The following is a 20,245-nucleotide window of genomic DNA, read 5'->3' as shown; positions in this document are numbered from 1 at the left end:
CACACACACATCAGAGCACAAATAACTTTCATTTTATATTTTTAGGATTTTAACATTCCTATCAGCAACATGTATCGATTTTAAAAGAACCAAACACTGAGCTGTGTGGTTGAAGATATATATTGAATAAACAAAGCAAATATTGTTGAAGCGGTCATAAAAATACACAGAATAATTTTTATAACCAATAACATATGCAGGTAAAACTGTTTCCCACAGTAAAATCTGATGAATATGAGCACAGGACACAGTTTCACCTGAGAAATTTCTTTAAATCTATGATTTTTCTGAGAGGTTGTGGATATTTCTGTGTAACCTGAGAGGATGTTGTCTTTTCTCTGATCCATACCTGACGCTGTAGAGGATGTTTCCGTCAGGGTAAACCCGCAGCATGATGTTCTCCATGGTGGTGTCGTGGATGAAGGAGCGCTTGGAGTGGACGAAGAAGACGTCAGGAACCCAGATCTTCTTCACCAGACGGGAGTCGAACGTCCGGCTCTGGTTGGTGTGGGACGGAAACGACAGCCGCTCGTCCTTCCAGTAGTGACGCAGGTACAGAGTCATGGTGAAGTCCTGCAGGATGGAGACATCACTCCACTTTCAGCTTCACTTTACTGAACTTTTAGAATCAGCTAAACAAAACAACAAGCTCCTGACAGTTTCAGATCATTTATTTTTATTTTATTTTATTTCTGTTTGAATAGTTGAATTTTCTTGTGGTTTCGTGGTATTTTTGATTGTGAAAAATATATTTTATATGCTAAGATGCTGTGGGAAACGTATGCTAATTTTACATTGTTACCTAAAATATGCCGACAGTACCATTTCACATCAGCAGGGGGCAGCGTTGTTTCATTTGGTCAGGATGAAAACAAAAATCCTAAAAATACTGGGCTGAAATTGTTCCAATCTATTTTAATCAGATATTTGCCAAATATAAATATGCTATCCAAAAAAACTATAAATAAACCTAATTTCTGACTTATTGAATATATTTTCTATGGTGGGTTATTAGGGCCAAGCTAAGAAAAACAAGTCACTACGAAAATGATGAGAATATTACTAGAAAAAATTTGAATGAGAATACAGTCATAAAATTATGAGAAACGAGTCATACAGATATAAAGTTGACATAAGAAGAGAATAAAGATGTGATATTATCAGAATAAAGTCATAGTACGAGAATAACGTTGTAAAATACAACTTTATTCAAGAATAAAGTCACAATTATACAAGAAATGCATAATATGAGAATAAAGTCATACTAAATGAAAAGGTGGTAATAAAACAACAGTAAAGTTGAATTGATTATTATCAGTAGCAGCTCTGAAATGACTGAGTTTAATTCGAAGAAAGAACCACAGATTTGCTGAGCTGGTCTCAATAGATCTTAATAACTGAAGTTTTTTTCCCCCATTAAAGTAACTTATTTCTCATAATTTTATGACTTTCTTCTGCATGTTTATTGTGCTAATAATATGACTTTATTGTCATAATTGCAAAAACAAATCTCTGTCTAATACTCTGTTGTAATTTCCTATATTTATCAATCTGTTTTTTTAACCACAGACTTATTCAGCTGTTATTTTTCCAGGGTGGAATGATGAGGTTTTTCCTAGTATGGATAGTCTTCAAATTTCTAAATTTGACTAAACATCTTTAATTTTATCCCGTCTGACCATAAAGCGTTTCTGCAGAAGGCCTTTGACTTTCCCATGTCGGTAAAACAAAGTGGTTTCTAAATGTTTAACTGTTTATTGCTTGATTCGTAGCAGTGAACGACCAAAGATCATGTAAAAAATCTCACTGAAAACTTTCATTAAGTAGAGGTTGCAAAAAATATGGGTTGAAAACTATAACTTTTCTTTAGACCGTCGCCTTTTTCAGCATTTCATTAACTTATTTAGTAATATTAAAGGCTTTAAAAGAGTAATATGTGGTTCTCTGAACTGTTCCAGTTCAGGCAGCCATGACAACAACCTTCCTCAGCATCATTCATCTCAGCCCAGAAGAGAAGCAGTGAGCCGGTGATGGGCCGAGTTCAAAGCTGAACCCTGGAGGTCCCACATCATTGCTCCTCTTTTCACGGACAACAATGGAGCAGCAAATAAATCCACTTTCACAGAACATATTTACACAAACACTTCAGGAGATTCTTACCGCGCATGGTTGTAAATCAATGTGCTTGAAAGGATGTTTTGATTATTTCAGTTGATTTACATTATTTTCTAATTTCTTCCTGTGATGGGAGTCAGCAGGGATTTTCATGGGCCTTTCGCAGAGTAACAGAAAAAGACAGAAACTCACCATGTTGACCTCAGAGATGCTGTCAATGCTCTCCACCTGCACATCGATGCCCACCGGGATGGCTGAACCTGAAACGACGGCAGGACGTTAAACTCTCACTAAATATCAGAACAAATCAGAGCGGATTTTTTCTAATACAACCCAGGCATCTTGGATATCCGATAAGTATCTCATCTTTCCAAATGTGGCCTGAGTTTGTTGGGCCAGGCCGCGTTCAGCCGACCTGGACGTCATTGATACTCGACAAACGTCACTATTCTGCGCCCTGATGCGAGCAAGCGGGAAGAAAACCAACAACCATGGCGGCCCATGATGTGGGTTAACGTGTTCAGGTGCTGGCTCCGGCTCCGGTCGGACAACAACTTCAAAATCGTCAGATGTGCTCCACCATTAGCATCCACGTTTACTTCCTAAACACTGAGCACGCTCTCTGTGTGTGACGTTATTGCGCCCTCTACTGCGCATGCGGTTGTTTGCAGTTCACGCAAGTCGTTTTTATTTGTAGGTGTGAACGACCAGCCAAAAAGAAAAAAAAATCAGTATCATTACTAACCAAAAATTATTCACCTTGATAATCACTCCTGGAATATAAAAACATCTTCCCTTTTGTGTTTAATAATTTTTGTTACTATTGTTTCAGGACTAAAGGAAAAGTGAGAACAACATAGTTATAGCATAAAAACACAAAAATTGGTACAGAAAAAAGTTTAAATATTTAAGCTACTATTGAACAGAGTGATGGTTAGCTTAGTCTAAATAGCCTATATTTTACCTTATGTTAGCTTCAGCAGTTGCTACTCTTACCTTAAGTAGATGCTAGTTAAACTAACTTTCAGTAACTCTTAGATACACCTTGTTTAATTATCTGATTAAGTAGCTCAGCTAGAATGACTGTTAGACTAACTAACTGTTGGATTTATCAATTTTTATATTTTTTAGTATAAGCTATGTTAGCTTAAACAACAATTAGCTCTGACAGATGATAGCTTGATTAAGTCTTAGCATAAGTAGGTGTTATGGTGTGGTCTCTTTGTACTTAGGAATCAGATTATGTAGTTGAAGATATAACAGAAACGCCCCAAGAAGTTGGAAATGGGAAAGACCAGCCAAAGTTTAGCACCCAATATGGCCGACACACACAGAACATGGTGAAAGTTGCTTATGGTTGTAGTGTTTGTTTTTATTTTTGAGAAAATAAATCCTGGGAATAAATAAAATAAGGGATACTCTTTTTGCATGTATAATTACCGTGACATTTAATTTTAAATGTGCTGGAAGGTATGCTAAATTTTTGTCGTGTCTTATTTTATCACAAGATAAAACTTTTCCATGCCACTGTAAAAAGATTAGGATAAAATTTCTCTGATTGGTAGGGAAAAGTCAGGCAGTCACTCATGCAGTTCCTCTGTTCAGGACTGTAAACCTCATTTTGTTCAGTGACATCCTTTGTCTTCACAACAAGCTCACTACAGCCAACCTCTGCCCCTCCTCTGCCCGCCTCATTAGCAGATTAAATATGTATAAACCTGATTTAAGCACAAACAGAGCAGAAAAAGCTAAACAGCACAAATTCTAGAGGAAAAAAGGCTTTGATCACAGCTACTCTGTTCCTGCTTTGCCTCCACAAAACAACCAGGATCTGATGGTGTTTGGTTTTAAGAATGTTGGCTGACCACAATGCCAGCTCCAACACTCCTGTTCTTGTTTGGAAATTTTCTCGGCTAATTTTAGGATCTGTTTTGTGCTGTGGCTTAGAGACAAAACCAACAAACACCCTTCTTTCAACACAAACATCAACATTATAATTCACTGCAGACTTAAAGTCATAAATCAACCTTGTTATTGAGACAGAATGTTAAAAGCCAAACAGGAAGTGAAATCCAAACCGAGAGCCTCTGTCCGTTTTCTCTGAGGAGGTTTTCATGATATTTGTTCTTCATATAAAGGTAAAAAAAGAAAAAACAAGTTGAATCAGGAGCAGGTGATGAAGTATTAATTATAAAAATCCATTAATTAATCCATTAATGATAATCTGGGAACAAAGTTATTTTAAATACCAAAGTGTAAATGTATTCAGAGATGCTTTATTTATCCTAAAGGGAAATTAAATGTCACCATAACTAATATCATCCAAGTATCTTCAAAGAGTTGTTTTTAATGGTGATGTGTGAACAGGATGAATCCCCAGTAGCAGTCAGTCTCACAACAAATCAAAGAGGCCTCTGACTGAAGACTGTCTCTATGTGACTGACAAGCTAACAGCTCGATGTCATGGCAGCAGAGATGATATTCCACAGTAACACGACCTGAATGATCAGTTTTTAGCTAGCTGTGCTAATTCGCCTCCTTTTGCATTTCATTATCTTTAAGTCTTTGTCTGGCCATATGAATAGAGAGACGTTGGAGTAGGGGATATGATGGGAGGATTCTCTCTCCGCATTATTTTCACCTCCTCTGGGGTTTGGGGTCAAAGTTCAGGTACTATCACAGTTTTTGAGATGCTAACCAGCTGCAAAACAATACCAGTTAAAATCCTTCCAGCTGTACATCTTCCAAAACCAGAGGAAGTGACTGTCCACATGCAGCGCCTCGACCAAAAGCAACACCAACAACAGTCTAGAAAAAAACAACTGAGATAATGAGCTGCTCCAAAACACTATTCTATTAATTCTATTAATTATGTTGATTTTCAGCTCCCAGCAAATGAAGACACAAGAATATCACATCAGACCAATAAAAAACAACCTCCAGAAGAGAAAACCTGCAGGAGAACCAGAACCTGGCTCAGTGTGAGCGGCCATCGGGTTGGACAAAACAAAAACACTCCGATCCAGGAGGAATGTGTGTGAAAGGCTGCACTGCAACAACACAACATTTACCAAGTATTTCACTTTAGTTTCTAGTGCAAATATCTTAGTACACTTAAAATAAGACAAAACTAACTTACAAGTCAGTTTTCAGCAAGATATAGGAGCTTGTAAATAATTCCTTCATATTGATAAAAAAATATTAGTTCCACTGGAGGATAATTTCACTTTTAACAAGACATTTTTCTCATGTTTTAAAGGAAATAATCTGCCAATTGAACTAATATGAAATACTAATACTAAAAAATCAGTATTAATAAATTATTGACCTCAAACAAACTCCTATATCAATTGCTAAAAAGTTACTTGTGAGTTAGTTTTGTCTTATTTCAAGTGTACTGATACATTAGCAGTAAAATTTGACCAAAACACTCGGTAAGGTTTTGTGTTTTTGCAGTGAACAGGTACATTTTGTGTGACCGTCTCTGGATCTGCAGCATCTGGTCACATTCCTGTCCTTCCTCTCGTGGGCTGCAGGGAAAGAAGCCATGTTTTCTTTTCATGTTGGCTGAATGTTAGCAGACCCACCACACAATAAAGTTTATTTACTGACACGTTTGACAGCCAGCCCTGTAAAACTTCTGCTGCCGCTCGGCCTTGTGCCCGAGAGACAGAACCGGCAGCGTTGCCCCGACAACGGCCGGTGTGGACATGGAGAGCTTCCTCGCTCACCGCCTCATCTCCTTACTGTCTGTTAGAGGAAGGTCAAGGCCAACGCCGCAGTGTTTTACTCAGACATGAAGTCACTCTGACATCTTTTCAAAGTGCTACACTGCAAAAACACAAAATCTAACCAAGTATTTTTATCTTGTTTCTGGTGCAAATATTTTAGTACACTTGAACTAAGACAAAATTGATTTACAAGTAAGTTTTAAGCAAGCTTGTTTTAAGTAAAGAAAATCCTTTGAATTGATGAAAAAGTACTAATACCACTTCAGATTATTTCACTTACATAAAGGAAAAAAATGTTTTATTAGTAATGAAATAATCTGCCAGTGAAACTAATTATTTTTCATCAAAATTAAGGAGTTATTGACTTAAAGGGACATATTATGCAAAATGTACATTTGGACATTTTTATACTTCCATTTGAGTTTCCTCTGTTTCAAAGCAACAACCTAAGCATTTAAAAAACCTAGCGTTGTTTTAAGTTAATGTTTTTGATGTCTGGAAAATGAGTCCTTTCAAAAACCTCCAGAATGTAACGTCACAAATCAGCAGGCACTACCCGTTTCCGAGCAACCCCACCCGAGTACAGCCCATTACCTAGCAACCAAAGTTGAGCTCCAGCACCTTTGGTCAGCTGGTTTTACCGCTGTATGTGCTGTACAATGGCTGCTGGAAAAGAAAAGAGTTTTGTTGTTGATTTTCCATCCTGAAACCACTTGCTGCATTCTTGTTGGTTGTGAAGGAGGTTCTACTAATGCTTTTCGTAGATGTACAGTTGCACAGTTGAGCATCTGTTTGCAGCCATTTTCAAGTGTGAGTGTAAACGTTGAGTTGGGGGGCAGCAGCTTATTTGGATTTAAAGTGATAGAACCCTAAAAAAACCTCACAGACATATCCTAACCTGCTCAAGTAAGTATAATAGATCACCTTTAAATAAAGTTCCTATATTTTTGTAAGTTTTTTTCCAAGTGTACCATTAGAAACCAAACCAAAAATACTTGGTAAGATTTTGTGTTTTTGCGGAATAAACTACTTTGGAGCAGCACCAAAAAAATTCCTGAAGGTGAAACAAATGTGTCTGTTGTCCAGGTAAAAAAATCATTTAGACATTGCTGATTAAAAGACGTTTTCCTGCTGTGAACAAAGTGTTCAGGACCATCAGAGCACGAAAAGATAAAAAGCTTCTAGAGCGTTTGTACGTTTTGTTCTTTTTCTGCGCCAGTTTTTCTTCTTGTAAAATCTGAGCTTCTCTTGAAGCCAAAACGTTGTTCAGTACCGAGTTAAAGAAAAGAGGAAACCAAAACAAAAGCTGCAAAAAGCAGAAAGATCCAGAACTGACACAACAAACCATTAACTGATCCTGATGGGAGACAACAGAGGGCTGAGAACAGAAGGAGGGTGATTATCTGAAGCAGGCAGGAAGGCAAACGAGACGCAGAGAGAAAAGAGAGCAGAGCCACAACTAAACCAGGACATGAGAATGAAATGTTCTAAACAGAACAAAAACTAAGAGTTTCTACAATAATACCAGAATATTATTTCAACACCATCGATCCAAACCCACTCCAACAGATTTACAGAACCAAGAAAAGAAAGAAAAACCAACAAACACGACATTAACCACAACTTTGAACATGTTTCCACTGCAAAAATTTAAATCAGACCAAGTATTCTGTCTGGTTTCTATTGCAAATATCTTAGAACATTTAAAATAAGATAAAAAATAACTTACAACTAACTTTGCAGCAAGAAAGCAGTTTGTGTTAAGCCAATAATTCCTAAATATTGATGAAAAATTATTTCCACTGGGAAATGTTTCACTTATGGGAAAAACTTCTTATTAGAGAAAAAATCTACTTTTTAAAAATAAGTATGAAGAAATTATTGACGTTGTTTTATTACACAGAAGAGGATTTCTCCTTCATTCAGCCAAGCCAGCCAGATGTGCCGTCCTTTCTTAATTATCCTGCTAACAGAAAAATATCTGAAGGTTTTTGTATTTTTCTGTATTCAGAACTTGGACGCCTTTCATCACAGATTCACAGTTCCAGCCTAAAACCAGAGACGTTTTTCTGGATCACTGTTACATTCTCAGACTCAAAGATACCTGATTATGGTTCTGCAAATCTGAGCTTTGTAAATCGGATTAAGCTCGGGTTTCATCCACTGGGCCAGATTTAAGAGAAACAAAGAAACGTGGCCAAAACGCCCGGAGTGTCACGAGGTCCAGATCTACTGACGCTAAATCTGTTATGTCAAACGAAATTATGTCATAGAAATAACTCAATATAACGTCATATCTAAATGTTCAATTAGACACACTTATGAAAATCAGTTTAATCAATTTGGCTTTTATTGCAGATTATTAAAATCGTGATAAAAACCTTTAATAAAATCTCCAGTGGTAAAGTTATTGGCAGAAACTGATGGTTTCTACAGGATCTGGTTCTGACTGAAGACGGATTTCATGTCAGATTAACAGTTTCTGCATTGATTTGGCCATATGTATTGGATTATAATCCCATTTTCTGCTTTCTGGCAGAAGCAAGCAGCTTTTTTTTCAGAATGTCGTATCAAGGAGTTCAAAATGAAAATTATTATTTTTTAATATAGGATTTATTTTTACCACAAATATTTCAGCTCAGATTAAAGTTTGGACATTTGTCAATTTTTCTGTGTGAGATTATTTTTGCTTTAAATGCTTTTCAATCAGAGGACCAATAAATGTATTTGGCCTTGTGCATGTTAGGATAGAATAGAAAAATCCTTTATTCGCTTGTTACAGTTAAAAAAGACATAAAAAAACATCGATAAACAACTGTATGTTAAAATAAAATGAAAATTAAATAGAAACCTGAAAATGATAAAAATGAAAATGACATAATTATGTTGTGCAGTTTCCATTGGATGCAAGCAGATGAACCAACACAAGGCAGCATTTTAAGGAAAGGATTTAATGTGAATGAGTGAAAATAAAAGCTAAAAACTGACATAGATTCTGTCGATAATTTAGTGCATTAATTGGTTCAGTTTCTTTAGCTCCAGATATGCCAGTTAAAAGTTTCTCCACCAAGCACCATCTGAACTTTGACCTCCAACCAGAAATACTCTGCAAAGTTATGGTTGATTCCTGTTTGACATTTTTCTCATCTCAAGGTTTCATGTTTAAAATCGAAACCAAAGAGTCTTAAAATCCCAGCTGTGCTCGATATAAAGATCATTTGAAGTTGGAAACATTTAGTAGGAAACCAATCAACGTGTTGATGCTTTGTAAAACACATGTGGAGAAACTAAAGTTTTTTTATGCTTCACTTTGATGTGAAAAGACCTCATATGGGTTGACCTGGAATTAAAAGCACTTGTCATAAACACGTGCAAGAAATAACATTAAATGCCACATGGAGTATTTTTGGTGTGTGGGTTGAACCCTGAGGTGTCTGACGGGGGGATGACTTTAAATCTCCAGACGCTGCAGGCTTATCGGAGAGGAAAAACTGCTGAGATTTAAATTACAGTGCGAGGAAATGCCGCAGGGCTGCGGGGCAGACGGTGGTGCTGCTGCTGACCCCACCCTGAATGACGGGCAGGACCACAGGCTGCAGTGAAAACGTTACATTCAGCTTCATCTTCCAGGTCCAACGGGATTAAAATCATATCTGGATATTTAAGATGTCAAACTTCTGCCAAAATACAAGAACACAGAATAAGGTTTACCTTCAGCCTTTGATTGAAATCAGTGCCATAAGATAGTAAATTCAGGATGAGACCATGAAAAGTGAAAGGAAGAAAATGTCATGAGCAAAAAGTATTACAGTATTGTCTTCTGTTCAGAGAGATCCTGTTTACATGGTCCTACAGTTTGTACAAACACAGAATAAAGGACGTTTAGATTCTCCTGCAGGATTTCCTTTATGTCATCCTTTGAACTGAGAGTTTACTCAGGAAAAACATCTATTTTTTTAAATGCACTGAATTTCAGACAAATAAATTAAAGCAACCGTCCAGTCGAGCTAAAAAAGGAGCTTATAAGAACTCCTTTTTAGGGGAAGATTGAAGTATTTGAAAAAAAAAACTTCTATTTTTAACAGTTTCTTCTTCTTCATTTATGGCGGTTAGCAAGCAACATATTGATGTGCATTACCACCATCTACTTTAAAGATTTTTCTAAACTGAAGCCACTTTCACTGAAACTGAAGATTTACTTTCAGAGTAACGGAAAAACTCCAGTTTAATATGTGACAATAATTATTTGTCACTTTTGTTTTAAGTGTTTCTGTTGCTTCTTTCCTGCAGGTGTTTTTCTTTCCACATCGTGTAAGAAAAGCTCTGAGTGGGTCTGACAGTAAATGTCATCACCTTCTACAGTGTCCTAACAGTACAGTGGGATTAATACATCTACACCACAGCTTTCAGTACAGTGACATCATTTTGAGGATGTGTGTGTATCTTTACATGCATTGTTGTGTGGCGGTCATTGTTGCAGATGACCCTTTGTTTCCCACCTCCCATCTGCTCCAGACTTGGAATATAATCCAGATTAATGCCCACGAATCCCCCCGACTCACACACACACACACACACACACACACACACACACACACACACACACACCCACACACACACACACACACACACAGCAGGTCCCAATCACATTTGAGCTCGCTCGCTGCTGTATTCCCAAACTGCATTAACAGTCACACACAGTGGTGATATCTGGGTCACACAGCTGATTTTTGGATCGACACATCCGCTGTCTAAGTGACCCAGTGTCCATCATCAAAGCGCTGCTATCATCGGCGTGGGAGTGATTTTCTCTGTGTGAGTGAGTGGATTAACTCATCAGGGATCAGGAATGAAATGAGGAAAGCTATTGTCTGTTAAACAATAGCTTTGCTGGGTTTTCTGGTGTTTTTCTGTTTCTGACCTCCAAAGCCTGGTCTGATGGCGAAGTCTTGCTCCTCGATCCTCAGCAGTTGTTCACTTTTTATTAGCAGCGTTTTGGTGCTGTCCTGCCGCTTCAGCTTGTAATCGATGCGTCTGCAAACAAACACACAGATGAACAGACAGCTGAGTGATTAGCTCTGTTTTAGGCTCTGATTAAAGGTTTAATTAGAGACATTGTGCTCTGCTCTTTTAATCCTCACCTCCAACTCGCTCTCATTCGGCTAAAACCGTAACCTTAATGGCAGACATGTTACGGCCTGACACTCAAACATTCATCCAAACAAAGACATTTGTTCTGTAGTTTTATTGCTTTGCAGCCATTTGTTGCCATGTAGGTCTCATAAAAATAAAACCAGCAGGCAACAAATACAAAAAGTGGATAAAATTACACATTTATGTTTTAAAATAAATCAAACTTCAGCTGTTAACATAAGAGAGAATTTGAACCTCATAATTACAGGCGTAACTGACTGCGTGTGAGAATTCATGAGCCAAAATCAAACATTCAAAGCACAGGTGAACAAACAGCCTGAAAAACGACAAACCCGGACAGATGAAAAGCTTCTCTAATACATCCAAACACATCCACAGGTTTATTATGAGAACAGCAGCCAAACTCTGGTGTCACTGGAACTGCTGCTGAAACATGTTTATTCCTTAAAAAATACAAAATAATGCAAACTTATCAAACAAAGGTTCAGAATAAAACTGAATACAAAAATAATCCAACAACAATCAAAATAACTTTATCTCATATTCGCTTACATTCCCTCTTAATAAGCAAATATGATATTAATATCAAGATTAAAGGTGAAGAAATGAACTTCAGCCTTTCTTAAAAGATAAAATAATATGAAAATCTGTAACTATTTGTGACATTTATAACATTTAGGGTTTTTTTCATTCATCAGTTTGAAATATTGTTATTAAATTGAAGATATACTTTACTAAATTCCTTCATCCGTTCAATTTCTTAACTTTTAAGGGGATTTTTTTGCAATTTTAGACATTAAACTTACATTATTAAAGTTTTGTCTTGAAGGATTGTGCTGATTGAGAGAGGATAAGCTAATTAAAGCAGTTTATTACTATGATACTAAAGTAAAGTCGTGTGTTTATCAGATGAAAACATCAGGAAGTGAAACTCTGTTTATTTTCTTGAACCAGCAGAAGATTTGATCAGTTTGGTCCTCAGAAAGATGGAAGATCTGATAATCAGACAGGAACAGATGAGGGCAGAGCGGCTGCAGCTGCCAACATCTGCATTCAGCCGTTACACAAACACACACACTCACACACACGCAGAGACACACACACGCATACACACAGAGACACACACACACACACACACACACACACACACACCTAACGAGCTACAGAATCAAATTTATGATCTGTTATCACATTAACTATTAGAAAGGAGTTTGTTTGTTTTAGTTTAACGATATTTTTATTGATCTCTGGCAGAGATTCCAGTCAGACGGATCCAGGAAATGGACTACAACGATCACAGAAGCATCTAACTTAGACGTAGGAGAAACATTTTTATGCATCGTTGTTGTTCTGAAGTCTCAGCATACGGGCAGTTTTAAATAAGTTTCTTTGGATTAACAAACCTGCAAAATAATCGTTGGCTGGAAGGCCTACAGACAAGACAACGGTTTATTCTAGATGTAACATCGCTTTATGTTTTGAATCTGAACAAATTAATTTGAAATAAATACATAAAAAGAACTGGACTACAAAAACACAAAATATTACAAATGATTTTTGGTCTATTTTAATATAAATATCTTAGTATGCTTCAAATGAGACTAAACTAACTTTAAAGTAACTTTTCAGCAAGAAATAAAAGCTTATTTTAAGTGAATAATTCCATAATATTGATGAAAAAATTTTATTTCCACTGGGAAATTATTTCACTTTTTTTCCAATGTAAGTTAATTAATCTGCCAGTGGAACCAGAACTTTAAAAAAAAATCAATATTAAGGGATTATTGACTTAAAACAAGCTTTCATCAATTATTGACAACCTCCTATATTCAGCTGAAAATTTACTTGTATGTTATTTTTCTCTTATTTCAATTAAGATGTTTGTACTAAAAACTAAACAAAAATACTTGGTAATATTTAGTTTTTTGTAGTTATTATGACTACAACTTACTTTGTCTATAAAAATGTTACATTTCGTACTTTTTTGCAACATTTTTAATCCATTTGAAATGAATCTCTGACTTAGACACTGGAAAATAACACTAAATGATGTTGTAAATGTTTCTGAATATTAATAAAAAATAGAAAATGTAAGTTTCAGGAAGCTTTATGCTTTTTATGGCATAACTTACTGAAACAGTAGAAACTACAGTCAACAAAAAGATTTTCTTTTAAATTCTGGTGAAATGATACAAACTCACTTTTAGTTTCAATACCAGCAGTAGTTCAGATTATTAACATGCAGCTCACACTGAGTTACTTTTTCATATTTCATTCAGACTAAAAATGAGAAATATGTTCATTACGAAACTTCATGAGGAAGTGAAAGATGTTAAATAACGGGAATCTGCCTGTGAAACCACAGAACTACTGACCAGCTAAAATAAAGAACGTGCTCATGATAAAGATTTCTTTATTATTTAAAACCATTCTGTCAGTTTCATAAAGTGGAAAATACTGAAGCTCAGTGATTTTACCTCAGCAACAAAACCTGACATGAAATTAAACTTTTCTGCTTCCCTGATTTTAGGAAACGGTTTTGCATAGAACGAATGTAAACTGGAAAAGGTTTGAACATGAAGGGGATACTCTTTCTTATGAAGCTTTATTTTACATTTCATAATGGCGTCTTATATAATATTGCATCTTTAATATCTCTGTAAAATACAACAAATAAATCATAGATTAAAACACTATTTAGCAGAGCAAAATTACATAAAGATAACATAAAATATTGCCCTTATTTCCATCCATCCATCCTTTTTCTTTACACCTTTGTCCCTTAGTGGGTCAGGAGGCGCTGCTGCCTCTCCAGCTAACGTTCTGGGCGAGAGGTGGGGTCACCTGGACAGGTCACCTGGACAGGTCACCTGGACAGGTCACTGGACAGGTCACCTGGACAGGTCACCTGGACAGGTCACTGGACAGGTCACTGGACAGGTCACCTGGACAGGTCACTGGACTGGTCACTGGACAGGTCACTGGACAGGTCACTGGACAGGTCACCAGTCTGTCGCAGGGCAACACAGAGACACACAACCATGCACACACACACTCACACACTCACACCTAAGGAGAATTTAGAGAGATTAACCTGACAGTCATGTTGTGGGAGGAAGCCGGAGAACCCGGACAGAACATTGTCCTTATTTACTGTGACAATAAGGAGGGTCAAGGCCACAGCACTGTGTGTCATGCTAACCTCAGCTAGCATCTTAATAACAAGCTAAGAGTAGCAATGCTAGGTTTTAGCATTCTTTCTGACCATTTAACATATTTTAATGAAGTAACCTTTTAAAGTAATATCACCATTTTATCTGTTTCTAAAGGAGTTAGTCATATTATTTTCAAAAAAATACTCAGACATCTTTCTAGCACACACATCTGTTAGCATCGAACATGAAGTCAGATCTCAACCACTAAAATATTTAATACATGTAAATAAAAAAAAACACACACAAGTTTTAAAAAAAAAAGAAAACTTTAAAGCTTCTTAGCTTGCTGACGTTAGCTGGCTAAGGTTAGCTTTGCTAGCTTGGTAACTAAACCAGAGTTTTGTAATGTTATGTAAACGTCTATTGTATGAAAACTAAGAATAATGGAAAATTTGTGCTAATGTCCACTCGGCTTTTCATCTGTTGTTGCACTGACAAACTGAACACTCAGCTGGCAGAACGGCTCAGTGTGAATGTAAACTGGTTGGATGCAGACAGGCTATTGGTTGACTCATGTCGGTGTAAAGTTAAGGTCCTCTGAGATGTTTGCTCATTAAACAAGCATCATTTCTGACGTTAATGTCGTTCAACTGGTCAGTCAACAACTGCAGAGCAAGTTAGAACAAATGTGGGCCAACTTCCTGAAGAACAGGAAACAACAACAGCAGACCCTGTTTTCACCAGTTCAGTGCTGGTACCGAGACCCCATACCACACGAGCATGGACCTTCAGCATCCTTGGACTTCAGGTTATCATCTATCTGATTTGATAATCACTGCAGTACAGCTACCTGACCTTTAACACCTGCAGTACTTCATTTTGCCTTTGGTTTGATGCTTATCTGTTCACTCATCCCATCCAGGTGTGTCTAATAATGATTATTCTTCTGCATTCTTTGTTAGCTGCCAATATTGTCAAGCTAAAACCCCAGTGGTGTCCTTCACATCATAAAATACCAAAAGCAGACAGATTCACAGTTTATTCACCATTTTGGCTTTGGCTTAAATGAAACTGAGACCTTGAAGTTTTACAGTCGACAGATGAGAGCAGAGCAAAATCTCTTTATGCTTTATGCTTTACAATGATGGAGATTACAGAGATATGATGCCTCCATCTGCCACTGTTCCTCCTCTGCCTCCTCATTTTCATTCCTAAACTCTTCCTACATCAGTCTGCTGGAGGACAAAACTTTGACAAACTTTGTCTCACCCTCCAAACTTGAACTTGCTGTTTTCTCCCAGGAAAACCTCCTTGTGTCTCCTGCGGTTGGAGCTGCGGCCGCCGGTCGCCGTGGCAACAAAGCTGGCCGCTGTCAGAGCCAGGCAAGCCAACACGTCCGCCTTCATTTTTCACAGGTCTCCCTGCCAAAACCGACACCAGAGCAGCATCCCCGCCGCAGCGAGCGCCCTGCTCCGCCGCCAGGAACATCCACACTCAGAGCCGGAGGTTCGGGTCCAGCATCCCGCTGCGGATCGCTGCTTCCTCCTCTTCACGGCTCCTGGACGGCAGACAGACTTCAGAGCAGGGCAAAGACATGAGGAAACCTCCTGACTGCCTCCTCTTCCTCACTCTGCCTGTTGGTCTCCGGGTTGTGGTTCTATCTCTGATTAAAATCGATATGAATCTATTCCTCGCGGCGACAGAGGAATGACACTAATTCCCCCCAAATCCTCTTATCCACGGCCACAGCAATCTTTCACTAACCTACAAACAGTCCGTTTCGCTCTCACTCACTCCCATCAGTAATCAGGATTTTCTCAGCGGGACAATGAAAAAGCAGCACCTGCGGATTATCTGGAACACCTTCACGTGTCGGTGTGAATGTGCAGCAGAGGTGAGCCGGGGCAAACGGATCCCGGAAAAAGAGAAAAACATTGTCAAGATAATTGAGGATTTAATCCGAGCTGAAGTGGAGAGAAATGAGTCTAATCCAGATTAACACCTGAGGAAGAAGTTAGCCCACTGACACAGAAATCTGTCTCTGCTGTTGCACTTTATTAAAATAATGTTGTGATGCATAAACACAAGTTTTCATCCGTCATTGAAGTTTTCTTAACTGGTTAAAGTTTTTTCTTGGTCAAAAGCTTTCTGAATATCAAAACATGATGAGAAAAACACAACTTCAAAAGAGATTATGGCAAATTATCATTTCCAACTCAGCCTCTCCCGGAGGAAGCAGACAAAAATGACTGATTTTGCAGCATCTTTTTAAAAAAGTTGGGGTCAAAGTTGCACATTTTAAGCTTTATTTTCACTGTCTTACAAAAAAGTCACATAACCTTCCCTTTCTACTGCACTGCATGAGGGCCACTGTGGATTTCCACAAAAAAACTCAGACATTTTGAGATTAATCTAACAAATTTTCTAGAAAAAATCTGGGAAATTTCTGAGTTCCTAAAGTGAAAAACTTTCAACTTTTGAAATGTCTTTGTTTTTCTAGAAAATGTGACATTAATCGTAGTTTAACTAACATTATCTGCATGCAGGAGCTTTGCGGTTTACATGGTTTATTTAGAGCAAAGTTTTTGGCCTTTTGGCTCTGAATGATTGCAGGTAAAACTTTCAAAAGATTTCAAGAAACAGGAAGTTACATCAGAAGGGGAATGGTTAAAATAAGATTTGCTGAAATTTTGCAATGATTGGTGAAAATTTCTGTTTTTTCTTTTTGCATGTAGAAAAGCAGGAAAGCATTTTTTTTTATTTTTCATTGCAGCGTTGTCTTTATGTTGGAATCAGGTTCCTCAAAGTATCTCGGGTGGAGGACACTTCAAGTTTTCCTGTGAGGAGAGAAATAAAGAGAGGAAAACAAATGTTTACAGATTGGTTTTCAAGCACTGAACTCTTTTTCATTCTCATAAATCCTCCTAGTTGTGTTTCCTCCTGTACAATTAATAAATACTTAACAAAGCTTCTGTTTTAGACACAGACATAATAAACCTGACAGGTTCTTTAAACTCAGTATTAATTGGACCTGCTTTGTGCAGCTCCTCTCACTGTAAACTCTGATATTTCTCACCTTCATCTTCTGTTGGAGCCATTTTGAATCTGGGTTGATGCAATACGTTCCTTTCTCAGTAATGACCCTATAAAGACAGAAACATCACAGATTAGCTGTATTATCACTGTTGTTTGATGCCATTAGTCCTTTTCCATAATTACCTAATTATTATCTGGGTGCTTAAAAAGCAGGGACAAAGTGACCAGTGTTAGCACTACTAGTTCAGGACCACAGACAAAGAAAAATTAGGACACCCGAATAAATACCGATTTCTTTTAAATGGTCACATATCAGTCTCATTTTTATTATCTCTGGACAGAAAGTGGTTTGACTGCACTCAATCAACACAAATCAACCTTGTTTTACTCATTAAAACAAACATAACAAAATTTTGCCCATTCTGTGGTTTGCAGATGTGATTTAGGCTGATGTAACAACGGCCTACTTAAAGCGCTGAAGCCTGTTTTACCACCTGACAGTGCAGTAGAATCAGTTGGATTTGGAACCAAAGTTGCAACATTTGTTGTATTTGCACTGAATCAAGCTCCAAGCATTTTGAGCCACCTGTTCCTCCTCACCTGTGGGGGTGCTGCTCCAAAAACCACTGAAAGAAACGACATGAAAACCTCTGAAGAAGACACTGAGCGCAACTTCCTGTTTCACAAAATGTAAATACAGATGGAGTGGCGTCAGATTTTAGCGGTTGGAGGATTTTTCTTTTATCTTTGACTAAAAACCGTGAATCATTTCTCCTGCTAGCGCTGGCCTTTGATTTGGCTGTATTTACCCAGAATGCCCTGCGCTGTAGTCCATTTCCTGTTTTCAGAGCGGTCTCCGGTCCGCTTGGTGTTCACATATTCATTCAAACCGGAGCAAAGTTAACTTCAACCGAACAGAGACCGACCAGAGTTCACACCTCTCCAAACGAACCGGACTTAGGCAAACGGACTGGAGTTGGATTACAGCGGACCGAACAGGACGGTGTGAGTGCAGCTCATAAGGTCAGATTCAAAGCTGCACCACTAGAGGGAGCTCACAAAGCAACCTGTGGTCACACCTGGAGGAGGAAGAGAGATAAAAGATGAAGTTGGTCTGTTTGCTGCGCTTACAGATAGAAATGTCCAAGACAGGAAGGTGTCGGTTTCTGTTCGAAACACTCCACGATGTTGAATCTGACTCTATTTGATCCTTCCATACAGCAGGGAGGGACTACATGGCCTTCTTCTTTAACAGACGAACAGCCTGGGAGGAGAAAAACATGGAGAAAATAGTTTTAACAATGATTTCCTTTCAACACTGTATTTATTACAGCTTAAAATATATGTTTCAAAAAGCATTAAGAACCAACACCAAAAAATAAATAAATAAATAAATATATATATGTTTTGTGTTTTTTGTGCTGTTTTTCAAATTAACATTAAATATTAAATTAACAGACAAAATGCAACAGTACAACATGATGCTTTTATGAAATTGTATTCTTTGTTAAATGAAATAATATTGTGCATAATCTTTTATTTTTTATTTAATATTTTCCTTCCAAAGAGTCTGACTTTCTAGAAATCTTAAAAAAAATATATAGATTTGGAAAATTTTGTGAACTAAAGGTCAGGAGGTTTTGTTGAAACTTGGTCAGGCAAACAGATGTTATTTCCTTGAACTTAAAGCCAGTAAAATCAGCCTGATATTTGCTAAAAATGATCAGAATAAAAGTAAATTTTAAACATTTTTATATTTTAAATTCACAGTGTGACGTCTGCATGTTCAGAGAAATGATAGATTTCTGACGTATATTAAGGTCTGAAAGTTTCTGCAGTATTTCTGTTGTAAGATCCTAAAGAGGAATTAGATCTTTTTCCCTGTAGTTGTTTAAAATGGTTGGTGCTGCATAAACACATTAAATTGAATTTATTTTAATGCACAACATTCACCGTGTTGGGTTTTTACTGTGGCTGAGGTGAATCATCAAGAACTGAGTCAAAACCGCAACACATCATGCTGTTAATATTTAAGACGTAGATCTTCATAAAGACTGTTTAATGTGTTTTAAACTTTCTTTTTACTAAAAAAAAAACATTTTTGACATCATATACTTATTTATAAACCAACAATCAACCTTTGCTTGTAAGAAATCAAAAATGTTAAAATTTGACTCTGGATGAAAAGAACAAAAAATGTAATCAAACCCTAAATTATTTGAAAAGTACTTTACCAGCAGATGCAATGAGGACGAACCAAACAGCCAAGATGGACAGAAACATTTTGCTGCTGATGGTTGGAGACGTCCAGACGTTTGGTCTCTGCTCTGCAGCGAAGCCGACTGGATCTGCAGTGAAACGGTTTGCTGCCTGCAGCCTAATGCAGCTCAGTCAACCTTTACAGCTCGTAAATAAATGAAATGAATAACAGGAAATGCTTCTTTAAGCAATGATACTTCAGAGGAACATTCATTAGGTAAGTGCTGTGGACAAACAGAAATGATCACAAGCAAGAAAACAGGAAAACCACATTCTTAGGTCACAATCTAAATCAGCCTCAGCCGGTTCTTCTTCTTACTTTATTATATATTTGCGTTATAGAAACTCTGCATAGGTGAGATTATAATGAGATACTGTGCAGCACATAGGAGGCCATCAGATAAGCAACTAAGCTAAACTAAACCATAAAAACCAAGCTTAACCCTTCTTTCTTACGTCGCTCTTGACTGTTGGCAGTTGCCATAGCAACCGGTCGCACTCAGCTCCTCCCCTTTTTCTGCCGCTATCTATGATCAGCTCTGTGAGTTTTTCATTATGAGTATTAACAAGTTGCATTTGCTTTGACAGACTTTTAATGTTTTAACCAAACCAGAAGTCATAACTTTACAAAGATTAAAAGCAATTTTCGTTTTTCAGTCGGTTGTTAAACTGATTTTACTGCTACACCCAAACGGACCAGTTAAAGTTTTCATTTCAACAAATGTCAGACCAAAACATTTTCATCAGATACTTCTGAATCACAGATCAGGTCAGAGTTCAAGTCAGCCCTTAACC

The 20,245-nt window shown here is 37.4% G+C and overlaps 1 protein-coding gene across 1 annotated transcript; it reads right to left on the bottom strand.

Moving 5' to 3' along the window:
• Positions 1-27: 27 nt before the first annotated feature.
• On the bottom strand, positions 28-19,612 carry LOC106932347 (gamma-aminobutyric acid receptor subunit rho-3-like). Its single transcript, XM_088012946.1, has 7 exons — positions 19,426-19,612; positions 18,323-18,455; positions 17,232-17,298; positions 15,425-16,992; positions 10,768-10,880; positions 2,308-2,375; positions 28-573 (listed from the first exon to the last, which is right to left on the bottom strand). Exons 4-7 carry the CDS (start codon positions 15,559-15,561, stop codon positions 277-279), a joined length of 615 nt encoding a protein of 204 aa, XP_087869072.1. The 5' UTR covers positions 15,562-16,992; positions 17,232-17,298; positions 18,323-18,455; positions 19,426-19,612; the 3' UTR covers positions 28-276.
• Between the last annotated feature and the right edge of the window lie 633 nt (positions 19,613-20,245).

The sequence above is a fragment of the Poecilia mexicana genome, unplaced genomic scaffold (genome assembly GCF_051168715.1).
Source record: "Poecilia mexicana isolate PSO_F unplaced genomic scaffold, ASM5116871v1 scaffold_15, whole genome shotgun sequence".
NCBI lineage: Eukaryota > Metazoa > Chordata > Actinopteri > Cyprinodontiformes > Poeciliidae > Poecilia > Poecilia mexicana.
The sequence above is the reverse complement of the archived record's forward strand: the minus strand, read 5'-3'. Positions and strand labels throughout refer to the sequence as shown.